Consider the following 22,816-nt stretch of genomic DNA (forward strand, 5'->3'; position numbering starts at 1 on the left):
AATCAAAAATAAAAAAATTTTCACTGAATAGTACTTAATGAGTGTCAAGCATGGTGCTAAATTCCTTACATGCACTATCTCATTTAATCCTCAAATTAATACAAGATAGGGAGTATTACTATCTCCATTATAAAAATTAAAAAATGAAGGTTAAAACTGGTTAAGTGACTTCCCCAGGCACAGCAGAGATTCAAATGCAAGTCTGATGGCAAAGCCTATGCTGCTACTTATGATCTTGTCCTAGATATCAACAGTTTTCAAATACCTAAAATGATTCTTAAGAACCCAAGAATGACAGAATCTTGCTCTCTGCTATAATTCCACCATATTCAATTTCTCCATGTTCAAATGTACAATAATGAATATGATCATATTTTCAAAAACATGTAGTGGCTATAATTCATTCCTTTCTTTTATTGTTTATGGAACAGCCTACTAGCACCTTTATCTCAACTCAACATTGAAACAACAATCCTTACCTGCAGGCACGTTTAAAGATAATAACGACATTTATTGAGTGCTTACCATGTGCCAGGCCATGTTCAGAGCACTTCACATGAATCAACTCGACTAAACTTCACAAAAACCTACGTTATGAAGATAGATATGATCATGGTCCCTGTTTGATATATGAAGAAACAGTCACAAAGAAATTAAATAACCTGCTCAAAGTCACAAAGCTGGTAAGTAGTGGAGCCAGGATTCAGTCTCAGGCAACCTGGATTCAGGGACATTCCCTTCAACTAATATGATTAAATTTATATCCCAGGGATTTCCAAGAAGATGGCAGAATAGGTGAGGCAGAACAAATTTCTCCTCTATGAAAGAAACTAGAGAAGGGCCAGAGTATGCCCAGGATAATGGTTTCAGGGTGCCAGGGGTCAGAGGGACTTCAAAAATATGTGGTGGGGACATGGATGAAAAAGTGGAGAAACTGCATCTTCAAAGGATGGGGTGAGATTATTCAGCCTGGACCACAACCAGGGACTGGCAGTGGTGAGAAGGCTGCCAAGCAGGGGAATGAGCAGTGGTCAACTCCTGTGCACCCATCTCAGCAATCAGCTGTGGAGATAATCCTCCCAGCTCCACGATTGGGAGCTCCCGTGAGGGAACCAGGGAGGCAGCAGACCGGCACTGACTTCTTTTATTCTCCCTCCATAGAATTCCACGTTGTGCATGGGTGAGAGGCAGGGATAGGCGAGGGCACCACACCAAAACACCAGGAATCCCTCCCACACCCCAGAGGCTCGCAGACACGTTTGTGGTGGAGGGTGAGACATGCAGCCCGACACCACAAGAGTGATCTACTCAGAGGCCCAGGAAACACCAGACCCACAGATCCCCTAAGCAGAATCCCTGCCAAACTGCCCAGGGCCCACACTGCACTCCCAGTGTTTGCAGTCCCCTGTGCACATGAAGAACAGTCGTGCTGATTGGATTCCCACCCAGTTTGGACCACACCCAGCAGACAATGAAGTTGAGGGAGAGCTGGCTTGAGGGTGCGAGGTGGAACAAGTGCACCATCTGCTGGGAAGACAGGGAAAGTGCACTCCAGCAAGCTGTGGCTCTACCAAAAAATATATATATATGTATATATATATGTATAAATATTCAAATAATCCTACATTTCCCAAAATACACTTATCAAGATAAACAAATGCCCCGAAGCCACAAGAAAATTATAAACCACATGAAGAAACAAGAAGATATGGGCAAGCCGAACAACCAAAATAAAAAGCCAGAGGAGACACAGAACTTAGAGCAATTAATCAAGGAAGCACACACAAATGTATAAAACAATTTCAGTGGGTTGCCTTAGACATAAAGGACATCAAAAAGTCTCTAGAAGAGCATAAAGAGAAATTTGAAAGAACTAAAAAAAATAGTAGATGTTATGAGAAAACCTGTTGATCAAATTAAAAAAAAACTGGAGGGAGATGGAAGAAGATAGTGGCATGGAGAAGAGTGGAAGCTAGTTTATCTCCCTGGAACAACTAATAAACAACCAGGAACAACTAGCAAATAATCTGGAATAACTGTGGGGGGACAAACGTGATTGTCCACTCATCAAACACCAACCTGAAGTGGGAGGAATGTCTGAGATTGCAGCACAGAATCTACAAGTAAAAACTGCGGATACAAGGCAGGAGTCCCCTCCCGCCACAGCCCAAACTGCAAAGCCTCGCAGTGCTAGAGAGCAGCACTCTCCGAGCATATATATATCTCAGCATACAGCTCAGCTGAGCTCAACTGGGGTTTTAATCAACAAACGTGGACTGCTCAATACAAGCTACAAATCCTCAAAAAGCAGACAGAGGCTTTGGGTGACAACTGACCTTGGAGAGCCAGAGGGTGGCCATGGATTGGCCCTGAAGGAGGCTTTCTGTCCCTTTTTCAGCTCAGTGGAGAAAGCCTCAGCCATTTCCAGTTCCCAGGGGTCTGACTCAGACCAAGGGTGGAGACAGCACAGACAGAGAGACTATTCAAATGTAAATGACCTCTCCCTAGGCGGTGTATCTTCTCTAAGAGGAAGAAGGTGGTGCCAAGCTTTACTACCCACCTTCCATTCAGAAGCAGACCCCAGAGCCTAGGGGAAAACAGCCATGGGCCACACCTGCATACACAAGTGTGGAGCTATAGGCTGACTGGCACTACCAGCTGGGTGAAAAAGCACAGTGACTTGAGGCCTCACAGGCTGTACAAATCTTCTAAGACACACCCTCAGGGCAATCTGATACTATTGCCTCCTTCCAAGGCCTGAACTCATTCTGGTCTGGGAAAACCTGACTGGAGTAACCAAGGAAACCAGATGCCTAGACAACAGAAAACTACAACCTACACTAAGAAAAATGAAGTTATGGCTCAGTCAAAGGAACAAACTTACACTTCAACTGAGATACAGGAAATAAAACAACTAATAAGAAGTCAATTCAAAAAGTTTAGGGAAGATATGGCAAAAGAGATGAAGAGTAAAATGAAACACTGGGTGTACATGAGGTAGAAATCGAAAGTTCAAAAAACAACTGGCAGAATCTATGGAAACGAAAGGCACAACACAAGAGATGAAAGACACAATGGAAACATACAACAGCAGACCTCAAGAGGCAGAAGAAAACACTCAGGAACTGGAGAACAAGGCACCTGAAAGCCTATACACAAAAGAACAGATAGAGAAAAGAATGGAAAAATATGAGCAACATCTCCGGGAACTTAAGGACAAAACGAAATGCAAGAATGTACATGTCATTGGTGTCCCAGAAGAAGAGAAGGGAAAAGGGGAAGAATCAATAATAGAGGAAATAATCAAAGAAATTTCTCATCTCTTATGAAAGACATCAAATTACAGATCCAAGAAGCGCAGCATACCCCAAAGGGAATACATCTGAATAGGCCTACGACAAAACACTTAATAATCAGATTATCAAATGTCAAAGATAAAGAGAGAATCCTGAAAGCAGCAAGAGAAAAGTGATCCATCACATACAAAGGAAGCTTGATAAGACTATGTGAGGATTTCTCAATAGAAACCATGGAGGCAAGAAGGAAGTGGGGTGATATATTTAGGATACTGAAAGAGAAAAATCACCAACCAAGAATTCTATATCCGGCAAAACTGTACTTCAAATATGAGGGAGAGCTTAAAATATTCTCTGACAAACAGACAATGACAGAGTTTGTGAAGAAGATACCTGCTCTACGGGAAACACTAAAGGAAGCACTGCAGACAGAAAGGAAAAGACAGGAGTGAGAGGTTTGGAAAACAATTTTGGGAGAGAGTAGCACAGCAGTGTAAGCACACTGAACAAAGATGACTGTGAATATGGTTGAAAGAGGAAGGTTAGGACCATGTGGGACACCAGAACAAAAGACCAAAGATAATGATGGACTGTATAACTCAGTGAAACCTAGGGTGCTCAACGATTGTAATAAAAGGTACAAATATGTTTTTACATGAGGTAGAACAAATGAATGTCAACATTGCAAGGTGTTAAAATTATGGTGGGACTGGGGAGAAAATATGATCAATGCAAACTAGAGACTATAATTACCAGGAACATTGTATTATGCTTCCTTTAATATAACAAAGGCAGTATACCAAAGCTAAATGCATATGGCTGGTGGGGGACATAGGGGAAGGGTATGGGACTCCTGGCATTGGTGATGTTGTCTAATTCTTTATTCTACTTTAGTTTAATGCTGTCTTTCCTTTTGTTGCTTTCTAGCTATCATGTTTTCTTCTCTCTCTCTCTCCCTTTCTTTTTACTTTTTCTTTTGCCTCTCTACCTTCTTTGACTCTTCCTCATTCTTTGTGGAAGAAATAGAGATGTCCTTATATAGATAGTGGTGATGGCGTTGAATACATAAATACATGACTATGCAGGGAACCAATGCTTGTTTACTTAGGACGGAATGTATGGTATGTGAACAAAACCGTCTTAAAAGAAATGGGTTGATGAAGAAACCTTGAGGGCACTATATTGCCAGACACATAAGACAAATATTGCAGGGTCTCACTGATATGAACTAATTATAACATGTAAACTCATAGACATGAAATATAAGTTTTCAGGATATAGAATGAGGCTAAAGAATGAGGAGCGGTGGGTTATGAGCAAAATGTTCAACTAGGGTGAACTTAAACATTAGGAAATGGACAGAGGTGATGGTAGCATGTTGTAAGAATAACTAAAAGTGATGAATGGTGTATGAAGGTGGTGGAAAGGGTAAGCTCAGAGTCACATATGTCACCAGAAGGAAAGTTGGAGGTTAAAAGATGGGAATGTAGTGGACAACGTCCGTGATTAACTGTAAAAATATTAGAAATCTCTTTCATGAACTAGAACAAATGTTTGACTCTATAACTAGAAGTTAGTAATAGAAGGGCATATAGGAAAAAAAGCATACCTATTGCAAACTATAAACTACAGCTAGTAGTATTTTAACATTCTTTCATCAACAGTAAAAAATGTACTATATCAAAACTATGAATTAGTAATGAAGGGGGAGTGGTTAGGGGTATGGGAGGATTTGAGTTTCTTTTTTTGTCTTTATTCCTTTTCTGGAGTAATAAAAATGTTCTAAAGACTGAAAAAAATTAATTGTGGTGATGGATGCACAGCTGTATGATGGTACCATAGGCAACTGATTGTACACTTTGGATCTCTGGATAGTTGTATCTTTGTGAACAATCTCAATTAAATAAATAAATAAATTTGAGAAGTTTAAAAACATAAAAATAAACTGGAGACACACAACAACAGATATGAAGAGGTGGAAGAAGGAAAAGTGAACTAGAAGAAAAAGCAATTGAATGCAAATGCACAAAGAACAAATGAGGAATAACATCAAAAATTTGAAATCGATCTCAGGGAAGTGATGGACAACATGAAGCACACAAATATAAGAATCACTAGTGTCCCAGAAGGAGAAGAGTAAATGCCTAAAAGAATATTTGAAGATGTAGTTGGGGGAAACTTCCCAAACCTTCTAAATGACATAATATGCAACAATTCCCAACTAATTCCAAATACAATAAATCCAAATCAATCCACTCCAAGACATAAACTAATCAGATTGCCAAATGCTGACGAGAAGGAGAAAGTCCTGAAAGCATCTAGAGAGAAGCAATTCACCACATACAAGGGAAACCACATAAAAGTAAGTACTGACTACTCAGCAGGCACTATGGAGGTGAGAAGGCAGGGGTATGACAAATTTAAGGTTCTGAAAGAGAAAAATTGCTAGCCAAGAATTTTTTATCCAGCAAAGCTTTCCATCAAAATTGAGGGAAAGTTTATAAATTTCACAAAGAAATGCTGAGAGATTTTATTAAGAAGAGACTTACCCTGCAAGAAATATTAAAAGGAGTTTTACTTGTTGAGGGGAAAAAAAAGGTGAGAGGGGTCAGGAGAAGCACAAAAAATCGAAGAGTTTTAGTAAGGATAACATAAAGGTAAAAAAAGGGGGGGGAAGGAACAGATCTGACAAATAAAAAGCAAAGGAAAAGATGGTTGATTCAACAACTGCCTTCACAGTAGTAACACTGACTGTGAATGAATTAACCTCCCCATTTAAAAGATACATATTGGCAGAACAGATTAAAAAGTATGATCCATTGATATGCTGTGTACAAGAGACTCATCTTTGAACCAGCGGCACAAAAATACTGAAAGTGAAAGGATGGAAAAAAATATTCCACACAAGCTACAGCCAAAAGAGAGCAGGGGTAGCAACAGTAATATCAGACAACACAGACTTTAAATGCAGAGCTGTCATAAGAGACAAAAAAGAACATTATATATTAATAAAAGGGAGAATTCACCAAGAAAAAATAGCAATAATAAATGTTTATGCACCCAATCAAGGCGTGCTAAAGTACATGAGACAATCATTGGCAGAACACAAGGGAGTAATAGACGTTTCTACAATAATAGTCAGAGATTTCAATACACCATTCTTCTCTATACAGCAACCAGACAGAGGACCAATAAGGAAACTGAGAATCTAAACAATGTGATAAATGAATTAGACTTAATATACACATCTAGAGAGTTGCATCCCAAATGACCAGGATATACATTCTTCTCTATCACTCATGGGACATTCTCCAGGATAGATCATATGCCGGGACAAAAAACAAGCCTCAATAAATTTAAAAAGATTGAAATTATTGAAATCACATTCTCCAACCACATTGGAATGCAACTCGAAGTCAATAAACACCAAAGAACCAGAACATTCATAAATACATGGATGATAAAAAACAAACTCCTAAACAATCAGTGGAGCAAAGAAAAAAATTGCAAGGGAAATAGGTAAATATATAGAGAGAAATGAAAATGAGAACACAATATATCAGAACCTACGGGATGCAGCAAAGGCAGTGCTGAGAGGGAAATTTATAGCTCTAAATGCATACAGTAAAAAGGAAGAAAGAGATAAAGTCAAAGAAATAACAGAACAACTGAAGTAGCTAAAGAATGGTTAGCAAACTAACACTAAAGCAAGTAGAAGAAAAGAAATAACAAAGATTAAAGGAGAAATAAATCATCTGGAGAACAAAAAACAACAGAGAGAATAAATAAAAACAAAAATTGGTTCATTGAGATCAACAAGTTTGATAAAACCTTGGCTAGACTGACAAAGTCAAAAAGAGAAGACCCAAATAATGAAAGTCAGAAATAAGAGGGGGAATATTACTGTGGATCCTGGAAAAATTTGTAAAATCCTAAGAGGATACTATGAACAACTGCACATTAAGAAACAAGACAATTTAGAGGAAATGGATAATTTCCTGGAAACACACAAATAGCCTAGACTGACCCGAGAAGAAATAGAAGACATCGACAAACAAATCACAAGTAAAGAGATCCAATCAGTCATCAAAAATCTTCCTACAAATAAAAGCACAAGGCCAGATGGCTTCACAGGGGAATTTTACCAAACTTTCCAAAAAGAACTGATACCATTGATGCTCAAATTCTTTCAAAAACTTGAAGAAAAGGAACATTATCTAAATCATTTTATGACACTAACATCTCTCTAACAACAAAACTAGATAAAGATACAACAACAAAGGAAAACTACAGGACAATCTCCCCAATGAATATACATGCAGAATTTCTCAATAAAATATTTGCAAATGGAATCCAAAGACACATTAAAAGAATTATACACTACAACCAAGTGGGGTTCATTCCAGTCATGAAAGGGTGATTCCACATAAGAAAATCAATGTAATACAATACATTAACACATTGAAAGGGAAAAATCAAATGACCATCTCAATAGATGCAGAAAAATCATTCAACAAAATACAGCATCCTTTTTTAATAACATCACTTCAAAAGATAGGAATAGAAGGAAACTTCCTCAATATGAAAAAGAGCATATATGAAAAAGCCACAGCCAGCATAGTACTCAATGGTGAGAGACTGAAAGCCTTCCCTCTAAAATTGGGAACAAGAGAAAGATGCCCGCTCTCAACACTATTATTCAGCATTGTGCTAAAAGTTCTAGCCAGAACAACCTGGCAAGGCAAAGAAATATCGGCATCCAAATTGGAAAGGAAGAAGTAAAACTGCCATTATTTGCAGATGATATGAAAGTATATTTGGAATATCCTGAGAAATCTATGACAAAGCTACTTGAGCTAATAAGTAAATTCAGCAACATAGTGGGATACAAGATTAATGGACAAGAGTCAGTAATGTTCCTATACACTAGAAATGACCTAACTGAAGAGGCAATCAAGAAAAAAATTCCATTCACAATAGCAACTAAAAAATCAAGTACCAAGGAATAAACTTAACCAAGGATGTAAAAGACCTCTACACAGAAAATTACAAAACTTTACTAACAGAAATCAAAGAGGACCTAAATTGGTGGAAAGATATTACACATTCATGGATAGGAAGGCTAAATGTCATTAAGATGCCAATTCTACCCAAACCGATCTACAAATTCAACACAATTCCAATCAAAATTCTAACTACCTACTTTGCAGACTTGGAAAAGCTAGTTATCAAATTTATTTGGAAGGGAAAGGGGCCTTAAACTGCCAAAAGCATTCTAAAATGAAGAACGAAGTGGGAAGACTTACACTTCCTGACTTTAAAGCCTACTATAAAGCCACAGTAGTCAAAACAGCATGCTAAATTCAGTGACTGAGAGATTCCAAATGGAGTCAAGAGGTCACTCTGGTGGGCATTCTTATGCACTATATAGATAACTCTTTTTAGGTGTTAATGCATTGGAATAGCTAGAAGTAAATACCTGAAACTATCAAACCACAACCCAGTAGCCTTGACTCTTGAAGATGACTGTATAGCAATGTAGCTCACAAGGAGTGACAATGGGATTGTTAAAGCCTTGTGAATGTATGGATGAGTAGAAAAATGGGGACAAAAAGCTAAATAAATAATAGGGTGGAATGGGGGGGTGATGATTTGGGTGTTCTTTTTTACATTTCTTATTTTTATTTTTACTTTTACTTTTTCTGGTGCAAGGAAAATGTGCAAAAAATAGGTTGGGGTGATGAATGCACAACTATATGATGGTACCGGGAACAACTGATTGTATACTTTCGATGATTGTATGGTATGTGAATATATCTCAATAAAATTGAATTTAAAAAAACAGCATGGTACTGGCACAAACATAGATATTATAATCAATAGAATCAAATTGCAAGTTCAGAAATAGACACCCAGATTTATGGTCGACTGGTTTTTGATAAGGCTTCCAAATCCATTTAACTGGGACAAAACAATCTTTTCAAAAAATGGGGTCGGGAGAACTGGGTATCGATATTGAAAAGAATGAAAGAGGACCCTTACGTCATACCCTATGAAAAAATTAACTCAAAGTGGATCAAAGACTTCAATATAAGAGACAGTACCATAAAATCCCTAGAAGATAATATATGGAAACATCTTCAAAACCTAGTATTGGAGGTAGCTTCTTAAACCTTACACCCAAAGTACATGCAATGAAAAAAAAAAAGATGAATGGGGACTGCTCAAAATCAAAAGCTTCTGTAATTCAGAGCACTTGGTCATAAAGGTAAAGAAGCAGCCAACTGAGTGGAAAAAAATATTTGGAAACCATATATCTGATAAGAGACTGGTTTCCAGCATATAAAAAAAAATCTACAACTCAACAACAGTAGTACAAACAGCCCAATTTTAAAATGGGCAGAAGACATGAAAAGACATTTTTCCAAAATAAATGGCTAAAAAACACGTGAAAATATATTCATCTATCACACCAAAAAGAATGGCTGCCATTAAACAAACAGGAAACTACAAATGCTGCAGAGGATGTGGAGAAACTGGAACTCTTATTCATTGCTGGTGGAATGTAGAATGGTACAGCCACTGGGGCAGACAGTCTGGTGGTTCCTCTGAAAACTAGATATCGAGCTACCCTACAATCTGGCAATTTCACTTCTCAGTATATACCCAGAAGAACTGAAAGCAGTGACACAAGCAAATATACGCACACTGATATTCATAGTAGAATTGTTCACATTTGCCAAGAGGTGGAAACAACCCAAGTGTCCTTCAGCAGACGAGTGGATAAACAAAATGTGGTATATACATACGATGCAATATTATGCAGCAGTAAGAACAAACGAGGTCCTGAAGCATACAACAACACGGATGAACCATCAAGACACAATGCTGAGTGAAACAAGTCAGACACAACAGGATAGATATTGTATTTTATCACTAATATGAACTCCCTGAACAATGTAAAATCAGTATCTTATAATGTAGAATATAGGGGAACTAGAGATAGTTATATGCTAGCGAATGGGGAATGATACCTAATATGTACAGATATGTTAATAAGAGTGAATTAAAGGTATGGGAATGAACAGAGGTGATGATAGTTCATTAATGGGATTATAAGTATCAGTGCCATACTGAAGGCCAACATGATTGAAAGTGGTTGTTTAAAGTTACGTATTCCACAATAGCTTGCATCATCTACTTAAAAGGTATGACACTGGTACAGAGTTAACAACAGATTGGTATATGGGAAAAACAACATATTGCATATTATAGACTAAATTTAATAGGAATACCTTACACAGTACCACAGTAATATTAGAGATAAATAACTAGGGGCTGATAAGAGCTTTGGAGTGTTTGGGGTCATGATGATTGTATAAAATTGAGAGTGATGATGATTATACAACTAAGTGAAGAAAATGTGAGACACTGATTGTTTATCTTAGACGGAATATATGTTATGTGAAATTAGGAACCCCTTACTTAATAAGTCAAGCTCTCAATCTGGAGGCTTGCTCCAGTGAAACTTGTGACTGTAAAAGGTAGGATAAGCCTACCTATAACTATACCTAGGAATTGCCTCCAGAGAACCTCTTTTGTTGCTCAGATGTAGCCTTTCTCCCTCTAAGCCCAACTCTGCAAGTAAATTCATTACCCTCCCCCCATGTGGGGCATGACTCCCAGGAGAATGAAACTCCTGGCAACTTGGGACATGACTCCCAGGAATGAGCCTGGCCCTGACATAGAGGGATTGAGAATGCCTTTTTGACCAAAAGGGGGAAAAGAAAGGTAACAAAATAAGGTTTCAGTGACTAAGCAATTTCAATTAGAGTCAAGAGGCTATCCTGGAGGTTACTCTTATGCAAGCAACAGTTAGATATTTCAAATGCTCACAGTATGCCAAGCCCTAACCAACAGTAGTTCCAAAAATACTAAAAAATACCTAGGTCCCTATCTGATACTCTATAAATATTTCACTAAGTTTACTTTACAGAAACTTAAATCCCCCAGAGTGTTCCTATGCCAGATAAGTCTCAAAACCTTGAGGCAACAGCCTCTTTAAGAACATCAACCAGATGCATACCCCTTCACCATAATGTTGACACCCCTTTTCAATATGAACAAGTTAGGGTAGTTACTGCCCAGATATCCCTGAAGACTGAGACAGTGACCAAACAAGGTGCAGAAGGACAGCACTGACAAGATAGGATTTATCAAAGGATTAGAACACAAATCTTTATATAAATAATTTTTCTTTTTAGTTTCTAGGGTTCTAGAATAGCTACAAGGAAATAACTGACATGGTGGAACTGTAACTCATACAATGCTTTGAAATTTGCTCTATAGCCAGTGTCAAATTGTACTTTGAAAGTTATCACATTTCTGTATATATATTTTACAATAAAGAAATATCTGAAATGGTGGAACTGTAACCCATAACATTCTTTGAAATTTGCTAAGTACTTGTTAAATTGTACTTTGAATGTTATCACTTTTCTGTATATATGTCACATTTCCAATAAAAAAATTTAAAAAATAAGAATAAAAAAAAACTTCTATGCCAATGTACAGTCTAACCCAAAGGATCCCATTAACAAATACATAAACTGTACCATTACTTTTTCATATTACCAAGCATTGATAAGCAATTTGCTATTATTTTTCCTGCTTTTCAATGTAACACAGAGGTGTGCCTAGTATGTTATATAACTGCACACCATCACAAGCCTAGGGTTTTTTAAAGGAGACCTTCAAGACCCTTCACCCCATTCTATCCCTGCAGATGACAATCCAGAAACACTAGATTGGCTTTAATCACATCGCACAAACTGACTTTTAAAAAAAAGGCAATTCCCCTAGTTTAGCAATCCTGACTAGGCTGCTGGAATGTCAAATATGCTAGAACCTGTAACAACCCCTTGATATTTTCAGGTTGAAGTGAGTTCCTTTGGAAAGTGGCCTGCCTGGTGTCCCTTCACAATGGAGCACACACAAATCTTCCTTAAGGATACTACTGAAAAAATTGGAGAATACAGGAATAGAGAAACAGCTGAAATAGTATTTCACAAGTTTATCAAGAAATTTTCATCAAAATAAAAATAAATAAATAGGAAACATAATAGTACCCACAAACTCATTCCAGTCTTCCCTCAGGCCTAAAATAGTAAAAAAAAACTTGGCTTATCTTCTTCCCTTAGTTAGCAGGTTCATTGAGTTAGCATGGTCGGCTTTCTCCAAAATCTGGTTTCTTCATATATAGCTAGTCAGTCATTAATCTTCACTTTTTTACTATATGCTTTAGAGATAGCCAAAGGAAGTCAGTCACTAAAACAAATGCTATTTCAATATATTTTGTTCAAAAATCTTTATAACTGTAAACAAAAATCAAGAGTCCATATTTAGTGATCAAAACAGGAAAGAATTAGAGAAAATTTTAGCAAAACTATTCTAAGATATACTATTCATGTTAATATAGAAATGTAATTGGATTTTTGAGAAATTGCAGTTTTCAATCTAGTTTTTTTTTCCTGCAAAAGTACAAAATTAAACAAAAACAAAGACAAAACTTTAAAATGCTTTACTTTCTGCACATCTCTCCCAAGCCAGGCCAATTAGATATATACTCAATTACAGAAAGGAGCACACCAAAGTACTGAGTTCTACAGAAGGAAATTTCTCTCACATATTTCAGTGTAAGGTGGTTTCAGTTAAAATAATATCTGCCTATAGGGGACACCACTGGAGCAGACATATATAAAAATTAATATTTCACATATATTAATGTAAAGGGGGCAAAAATAATTAATGTATACTAGTTGTATTTACTAATTCCCTCTATGGGAATTCAGACAAATAACTTTCTTAATGAGGATGAAGAAATTGCCTCTTTTAAAGGACTTTATTAGACATTTCTCCAAAGAAGATAAACGAATGACCAATAAGCACATGAAAAGATGCTCAACATCATTAGCTATTAGGGAAATGTAAATAAAAACCACAATGAGATACCACTTCACCCCCACAAGGATGGCTATTTACTAAAAAAAAAAAAAAAAAAAAAAAAAATCACAAAAAATAACAAGTGTTGGAGAAAATGCAGAGAAATTGGAACACCGGTTCATTGTTGGTGGGAATATAAAATGGTGCAGCCCCTGTGGAAAGCAATAGGGCAGCTACTCAAAAAGTTAAATATAGAATTATCATATGACCCAGAAATTCCACTTCTAGATAAATATGCAAACAGAGTAAAAACAGGGTTACATACAGATCCTTGTTTTACTTTCCTGGCTGCTACAACAAATACCTAACAATGGGTTGGTTTAAACCATGGGAATTTATTTGTCCACAGTTGAGGCTAGGAGAAGTTCAAATTCAAGGCATCAGCAAGGCAATGCTTTCTACCAGAAGACTATGGCATTCTGGGGCTGGCTGCCAGCAATCCTTGGTCCTTGGCTTTTCAGTCACATGGCAATGCACATGGCCTTGTCTTCTCCCTTCTCCTCCAGGTTCCACTGACTACCACTTCCAGCTCTGGCTGCTCCCTGTGGCTTCTCTCTCTGCCTGACTTTCACTCTGCTTATACAGGACTCCAGGAATCCAGATTAAAGCCCAACCTGATTCAGTTGAGCCACACCTCAACTGAAGTAACATATTGAAGAGGTCTTATTTATAATAGGTCCACACTCACCAGAATGCAGACTAAGACTGATAACATGTCCAAACTGGGGTACACAATTCAAGCCACATCACTTGTACACCAATGTTTATAGCAGCATTATTAACAACAGCCAAAAGCTAGAAACAACCCACGTGTCCATCAACAAAGGAAGAGATAAACAAAATATGTGATACATATACAAAATGGAATATTATTCTACCATAAGAAAGAATGAAATTCTGAAACCGAATATGGCATGGAAGAACCTTGAAAATATTATACTCAGTAAAATAAGCAAGGCACATAAGGACAAAAAATATATCACTTATAACTGATGACTAGAAAGAGCAAATTCACAGAGATAAAAAGTAGATCAGAAGTTACAGGGGGTGGGGGGAATATGTGTTTGTAAAGGTAAATAAATAATTGCCTCTTTCAACTAAAAAAAAATAATATAATTCTAAAATTAAATCACAATATACCAGTTTCTACTCAATGTCACTCATTTGGAAGGGCAATTTTTTTCTTAAACCTGAGTATTACAAACGTAGGGTTATAAATGTAGGGTAAAAGTTAACAATAAGAACTCTAGAGCCAGACTGATCGAATTTGAATCTTAGCTCCACCACTTGCCATATGTGTAATACGTATGCATTTATGTATATATCTATATGTGTGTGTGTGTGCGCATATGTATACATATATATATATATGACTGAGCAAATTGCTTAACCTCTGGTGCTTCACTTTCCTCCTCTACAAGGAAGTGATAATAATGTTGTAAAGATTAAATAAGGTAATATGGGTAAAGCCTTTGGAACACTGCCTGGCACATGGTAAGCACTGTCATCTACTTTCAATCTTTTCAACACTCCTTTCTCATCCTGGAAGTAGCAACAAGAAGTTATAGGAGTATGAAATGTATAACTCAAGAACTACTTCTTTACAAGGTTTCACTTTAACTGAGGATGCATGTAAATAAATCTGTATTGTGGTATTATCGATTCAGGAAAATATTTATAGTTTAAAGACTTGCTACTCAAGGTGAGATCTAAGGAGCACGGGGCGTGGACATCACCACTGGGCCTGTTTGAAATGCAAGCACCACTCCAGACCTCTAAATCAAAATCTGCATTTTTAACAAGACCCCCGGGGTAATTCACGCGCACATTAAAGTCTGAGAAACACTGCTCTCAAGAACAAGACCACAAAGCCCAGAAAGTAAATGCACATGTGAAAAATACAAATAAGAAACTATTGGGATAAATATAGACTATATAACCAAATCAAACATTCCTTGGCTAGTAAAAAGTATTAGAACCTTAAAAAACAATTTACCAAAGAAAATTGTTTCCTTACCTAATGTTAAGGTATGTTAACATCTGTAGGTTTTTAATGGCTTCAGGAATAGTTTTGATGCAATTATGATATAAATTTAATGTTTCAAGTGGTGCAAACAGCCAGACATCCGAAGGAATTTCTGTAAAACGATTTCTTGAAAGATCTGAAAAATAAATTTAGTGTTTGAGAGTCAAACATACACCAATGGTAATTAATGGCATTATTTTCACACTTCCTAAATTACTTAGAATCTAAGCAACTAAGTAAAATATTATAAAATATTATCTACCATGACCTTGAAGGCAAAAAAATTATCATTTAGATAAGTATACGCATGGAAAGCATGTTTATTAACAATTTGTACTTGATACACTTCAATACCTACCTGTAAAATCCAAATACACTGTATTATCTTTTAAAATGCCTATAAGGAATTCTCTCTGATCTTTAAAAACAAAGACAAGGAAGCCTCCCCTGATCCCACATTCCCCACCATCTACCTCTTCCTTCTTCATCACTAAACTTGGATAAAGTTAACCACAAACGCATCTAATTCTTAATTACCATGGACTTCTCAACTCGCTGAAATGTGGTTTCTATTCACTCCCATGTCCACCAAGGTCACAACAGCCTCCATATCAATAACCACTCCATACATCTGGAAAAACTCTCTTCCCTTAGCTTGGAAGACACTTCTGGATTTCTTCCCATTACCTCTCTGGCCACTTCTTAATCTCCTTTGCTAGATTCTCTTCTACCTGTATCCTAAGGGCTGGGATATAGGGTACTCTTTTCTTCTCAAGATATGCAATCTACTGGATAATTTCATGCAATACAAGGCCTAAATTTTATTTATAAAAATGACAAATCTCAAATACAGGATCTGTGTAAATACCTATGTTCTGGTCTCAGGACTTCCTCTTAATACCTCTCAGGCACCTCAAATTCCACAAGTGTAAAATCTGAATTGAAGGTCTTCCACACACCTGTTTCTCTCATCTCAAGCAATGTTACCAACATCCTCCTCCTGAATTGCTCAAGCCAGAAACCTGGCATTTATTCTTGAACCCTCCTCTCCTAAATTATTCCAAGTACATACAAATATACTTCCATACATTTAAGCTTTCACAAAAATAAAACCATTGAATTATTATAACCATTACTCCTCCATAAAAGCTTTTTATTTGTTAAATGAAATTTTGAAAAATATTTAGGCATCATGTGGCAGGTTGAAAAAAATACATAGCCTAAAAGAGATTTTCAACCTCAGCAATGCTGACCTTTTGGGCTGGATAATTATTTGTTATATGGAGCTGTCCTGGATATTGTAGGATGTTTAGTAGCATTCCTAACCTGTACCCATTAGAAGCCAGTAAGCACCCCTAGTTGTAACAGCTAAAAATGTCCCTCACCCCTGTTGAGAACTGTTGCAAAATCACCTCACCCATGCTGAGAACTGCTGCCCTAAACAATTATCAGATTAGCTACCCTAACATAAAAATATACTTTTTTTACACTAGTTCATCATACTTGTTTGGTTAAAAACATAAGGATTATATTTACCTCTGTCAGGGAGAACATCTATGGTCTAGCTTTAGTTCACTGTACCTCATTTACCATCTGCTCTTCCCTCATAAGAACAGCCTCCAACCAATGCTCAGCTTCCCCACGCCAAGGGACATGGTCTTTGACCAATACAGTAAATTTCCTATTCAGACATTAAAATATCTGTGCATACATATGTGTTTATATGTGCATAATCTCACTTAATGTAAAATATTATAACTGCCAAAAAATATTACCTATGATTATATAATATGAAACTTAATTTTGATTCTTCTTCCTCCCACAATAGGATTCTGAGTGACTTAAAACAAGGGTAGACAGAATACTAGAATCCAAAATCTGAACTTGGAATAGAGGTTTCTCAATACCATGGCTCACCTCCTCTGCATATCCAAGCATCATTCAGTACTATTTAGGGAACAAAATGAAGTCACCGTTTTTAGTTTAGGATGTTTCTTTTACATTTAGGATTTTACCGCTTTTTCTTGTAACTTCAGAATCCTGGGAGTTGAAAACTACTGCTTACAATTAATTGGAAATCCAAAAACAAAATTACGCCCAATTGTTATTCTGTATAATGTCTAATATTAAGTACCCATAAATAATACAGTGGCCCCAGAGACAGATGACAGTAGTTTGAATTAAGAGTTGAAATATGTGAGAATAAGGATAAGAGAAAGTGGACAGAATTTTAAATATATTTTACAATTAGTCCTGACAGAGTTGGGAAGGGTTTGGCCATGTGAGATAAATAAGAGGTAGGAATTGATGTTGGCACCCAGGATTCTGGCACAGACATCTAAATAATACTATTTGATGAAAGACCTGGGAAGTAGAATAACAATTTTTTTTTAATTGATGAGGTTTTTGTCTTGTTTTATGAAGCAGAAGTTAGGATCAAGGTTCAATTTTATATTTTTACAAACTGAAACATCTAAAAGAGACTCAAATGGGATTGCTAAATGGTAGTAATAAGACAAATGATTCTGGATCCCAGAAGTGAAGTCTGAAATGGATATAAAAAATTGGATGTTACAGGAATATAATTAGTGTGCTGGTTTGCATCTATTATGTATCCCAGAAAAGCCATGTTATTTTAATCCAATCTTGTGGCTGCAGACCTATTGTGGGTGGGATCTTTTGATTAGGTTGTTTCCATGAAGATATGATCCACCCAATTGTGGACGGGACCTTTTCATTAAACTATTTCCACGGAAGAAAACGCCCAGAGACATTTTGGAGCTACAGACAGAAAGACGTTTGGAGATGCTAAGCTAAGAGAAGAAGCCCAGAGTTTGCCCCGGAAAAGCTAAGTGAGAGAACCCACAGATGCTTACAGAGAAAGTCACTGGAATCAGAAGCTGAAAGCAACACAAACTGGGAGCAAAGGACCAGCAGATGCCAGCCACATGCCTTCCCAGCTGACAGAGGTGTTCCAGATTCCATCAGCCTTTCTTCAGTAAAGGTATCCTCTTGTTAATGCCTTAGTTGGGACACTTTTATGGCCTTAGAACTGTAAATTCGTAACCTAATAAATCCCCTTTATAAAAGCCAATCCATTTCTGGTATTTTCTTTCCAGCAGCCTTAGCAAACCGGAACACTTAGTATTATAAAATCATAAAAGTGGAGGAGATCAAATAGATCAGAGTACTAAGTTAAGAAAGAGGGTTCAAAACACCACTTGCTTAGAACTCTGGAGAACTGTAGAGAATGGAATAGGGCTCCAAAAATGCTGAATCAAATAAGAAAAATATTGAGTGGGAAAATTCCTTCCCAGACCACCAATTGGTTTCCATTCCCCTCACCCTCATTCACTCTCATGCAGCTTGGGAGTCGCACAGAGGAAGAATGACCCAGGTCCTCCCACCATGGAAAGAGACAACAGAGAGACTCAAAGCAGCAAGTTAGAACTCCATGCATATCCAGGCACAGGGACCGAAGTCCACAGAGACCCACTGCAGAACACAAGCTGCTGAGGAGTGCTGCATACAGAAGGGTCCCCAAGGTGAGGGGGAGGAGGATAGAGACCACAGTAGAACTACTGGCAAGAACTGTGGTACCCTCACTCAATTCAGTTTCAGTTGGCTGGAGCACCTAATTGCAAAGCAGACTTTTCTAAAGTGATCCACCTTTCTGGATTGAAGTGCAGAACTCTTATGGTTGAAAATCAGAGGAAGAAATGCCACACACAAAAAAATAAAATGGGGAGGCAGGTTAAACTGAACTGCTATAAGATAGGATAGGACACAGAACTGAAAAGTATAAGGAAAATGGGGCACTGAGTGAGAGAGAGAATTTAAACAAATCAAAGGAGCTGGGGAGAAAATTCTGCACAAAAACAAACAAACAAACAAACAAAAAAACAGATCAAGATTCCCAGAGAGGATGAATGTGGACCTGGCATCGTGGGACTCAGAGTATCTTCTTGACCAAAAGGGGGATGCAAAATGAGACGAAATAGTTTCAGTGGCTGAGAGATTCCAAATGGAGTCGAGAGGTCACTCTGGTGGACATTCTTATGCACTATATAGATAACACCTCTTAGGCTTTAATGTATTGGAATAGCTAGAAGTAAATACCTGAAACTACCAAACTCCAACCCAGCAGTCTGGACTCCTGAAGACAATTATATAATAATGTAGATTACAAGGGGTGACAGTGTGATTGTGAAGACCTTGTGGATCACACCCCCTTTAGCTAGTGTATGGATGAGTGGAGGAATGGGGATAAAAACTAAAGGACAAATGGGGTGGGATGGGGGGATGATTTGGGTGTTCTTTTTTCACTTTTATTTTTTATTCTTGTTCTGGTTCTTTCTGATGTAAGGAAAACATTCAGAGATAGATTGTGGTGATGAACGCATAACTATGTTATCATACGGTGGACAGTGGATTGTATATCATGGATGATTGTATGGTGTGTGAATGTATTTCAATAAAACTGAATTTAATTAAAAAAAAAAAAGATTCCCAGAGAAGGAACAGAGGAAAGGAAGCTTTCTCCTGGATGTGAAACAATAGCAAAAAAAGGCAATCATTAAAATTCCACCACATATTCAGGGCAAGAATCAGATGAAAAAGAGGTGAGAAAATCTGAAGAGTTAAACACAGACTATTCTAAAAGTCCAGAATAAGTTGAACAAAGCATCAAAGAGGGGCCTTAAGACAAAGCCAATCAACAATAAAACCCTAGACAAGAGTGAGAAGCAGATCTTCAAAGTTAACTAAACAAGATAATCAGACGCCTAAAAATCAACAAGGAATTACAAGCCATACTAAGAAACAGGAAGATATGGCTCAGTCAAGGGAACAAATTAAAATTTCATAGGAGACACAGAAGTTGGAAGAACTAATCAAAGAAGTTCAAACAAATTTCCTAAATCAACTCAAGGAGATGAAGGAAAACATGGGTAAAGAGCTAAAGGATATCATGAGGACAATCTGTGAGCATAAGAAGAATCTGAAAGTATAGAAAGAAACAACAGAAATTATGGGGATGAGAAGCACAATAGTAGAGACTTTAAATACACCAGAGATAAACAACAGTAGATTTGAACAGACAGAAGAAAGAATCAGTGAATAAGAAGATAGGACAATTGAAATCATACCAAAAAAAAGATAAGAGAAAAGAACAGAAAAAGTTGAGCAGTGGCTAAGGGATTTGAATGACAGCATGAAGTGCACAAACATAGGCAACATGGGTGTCCCAGAAGGAGAAGAGAAGGGAAAAGGGACAAAGACAAAATCTGAGGAAAAAATGGCCAAAGATTTCTCAACTCTTATGAAAGGCATAAATATACATATCCAAGAAGTGCAACAGACTCCAAACAACAAATCCTAATAGACCTACTCCAAGACGTACAAGACAGAATGTCAAATGCCAAAGTTAAAAGAATTTGGAAAGGAGCAAGAGAAAAGTGATTCATCACATATAAGGAATGTTCAATAAGGCCAGTTTCCCAGCAGAAACCATGGAGGCAAGGCAGTAGTATGATATATTTAAGATACTGAAAAAGAAAAAGTGCCATCCAAGAATTCTTTATCCAGAAAAACTCTCTCTGAAAAATGACGGGAGTTTAAAATATTCAAATTTAAACAAAAACCGAGAAGGTTTCTCAACAAAAGACCTACCCTACAAGAATTACTAAAAGTAGTTTTGCAGGTTGGAAGGAAAAGCCATACTATTTGGAGCAGTGTGAAGAAATGAAGACCATCAGTAAGGGTAACTAAAAGTGTAAATGCAAAACCCAATAGGACTGTATAATCAATACACAGCTCTATTCTTTAATTCATAAAAGAACCATAATACAACTGAACAAATAAATAGCATTGTATTAGTTAGGGTTCTCTTGGGAAACAGAATCAATGAGAGATGTCTCTGATTATCAAATTGTAAAAGTGACTCACGCAACTGTGGGTATGCACGAGTCCAAATTCTGCAGCGCCATCAACAAACTGTCAACTCCAAGGAAGACGTTCGATGAACTCCTCGGGAAATGAACCGGCAACTTCGACGAGCTCCCCAGGAAATGCTTCACTGAGCAGCCGAAGAAGTGAAGGTTCTCTAACTGTCCCACTTATAAGCCTCCAACTGATCACCCGGACCAAATCCAGCCAATTGCATTCTCTCATTGTGGAAGCACGCCCCTTGATGAGTCATCAGTCAGCTGCAGTCAATTGACTGATGATCCAACAAACCAGCCCACTGGTTTATTAACCAGCCTCAAATATCCTCACAGCAATCCTCAGGCCAGTGCCCGCTTGACCAGACAGCTGGGCCACCTAGCCAAGTTGACACATGAACCCAACCATCACAAGCATATTTCCAGAAAATGGCAGTGCAAAATATAAAGTGGTAAAGTGGGACAAAAACAACATAAAAAGGAAAACAGGGATATAGGAGCAGAGAACGTATATGTTATTGAAGCTAAGTTGGAACATATTCAAATTAGTAGGATGTATAATATAAACCCCAGGGAAACCATAAAAAAAGTATTTTAAAAATATACAAAAACAGAAATGAGAAAGGGATCAGTCAGAAACACCACAAAAGATCAACTATACATTAAAGGAGGTTGTAATAAAGAGAAACAAACAGAAAAATATCTAAATATAGAAATCAAAGGACAAAATGGCTGAAGTAAGTACTATCTTTACAGTAATACTTTACAGTAATACACTGAATGGTAATGGATTAAACTCCCCAATCAAAAGTCACAGGTTAGCAAAATGGATTTTAAAAAAAAGCATGATCAATAGATCATGATTAAAAGATCCTCACCTTAGAGCTCAGTATACAAATAGTTTGAAATTAAGAGGTTGGAAAAATATGTTGCATATAAATAGTAACCAAAAAAGAGCTGGGGTAGCTATGGCAATATCAGAAAAAAATAGACTTTAAGTCAAAAGCTGTTACAAGAGAAAAACAAGGACATGACATATTAATAAAAGGGAGCAACAACCAAAAAGAAATAACAGTCATAAATATCTATGCACCTAACAATGGTGATTCACAACACAAGAGGCAAACACTAGCAAAACTGAGGGGAGAAATAGACACCTCTACAATAATAGTTGGAGATTTCAATACACCACTCTCATCAATAGGGAGAACATGTAGACAGAGGATCCATAAGGAAACCTCTCATTTAAATAATATAAGTAAGTGAACTAGACCTAACAGATGTATACAGAACAATGTACCCCAAAAGAGTGGGATACATATTCTTTTCAAGTACACATGGATCATTCTCCAGGACAGACCACAGGTTATGTCACAAAACAAGTGTCAATAAATTTAAAAATACTGAAATCATACAAAGCATCTTCTCTGACCATAATGGAAAGAAGCTGGAAATCAATAATGGGCAAAGAACTGGAAAATCCACAAATATTTTGAAGCTAAATACAAGTCTCTTAAAAATGAGTGGGTCCTCTCCTCTCCCCCTCATTT

The 22,816-nt window shown here is 37.1% G+C and overlaps 1 protein-coding gene across 5 annotated transcripts in view; it reads right to left on the reverse strand.

Moving 5' to 3' along the window:
* The window catches only part of LRCH2 (leucine rich repeats and calponin homology domain containing 2), a 177,520-nt gene that overhangs the window by 109,424 nt on the left and 45,280 nt on the right, over positions 1-22,816 (reverse strand). For all 5 annotated transcript variants that reach the window (XM_037822273.1, XM_037822272.1, XM_037822271.1 and 2 more), the window contains exon 2: positions 15,316-15,460. In XM_037822273.1, coding sequence (XP_037678201.1) covers positions 15,316-15,460 — 145 coding nt within the window. The remainder of the gene's footprint in view (positions 1-15,315; positions 15,461-22,816) is intronic.

This window comes from Choloepus didactylus, chromosome X, assembly GCF_015220235.1.
Source record: "Choloepus didactylus isolate mChoDid1 chromosome X, mChoDid1.pri, whole genome shotgun sequence".
Lineage (NCBI taxonomy): Eukaryota > Metazoa > Chordata > Mammalia > Pilosa > Megalonychidae > Choloepus > Choloepus didactylus.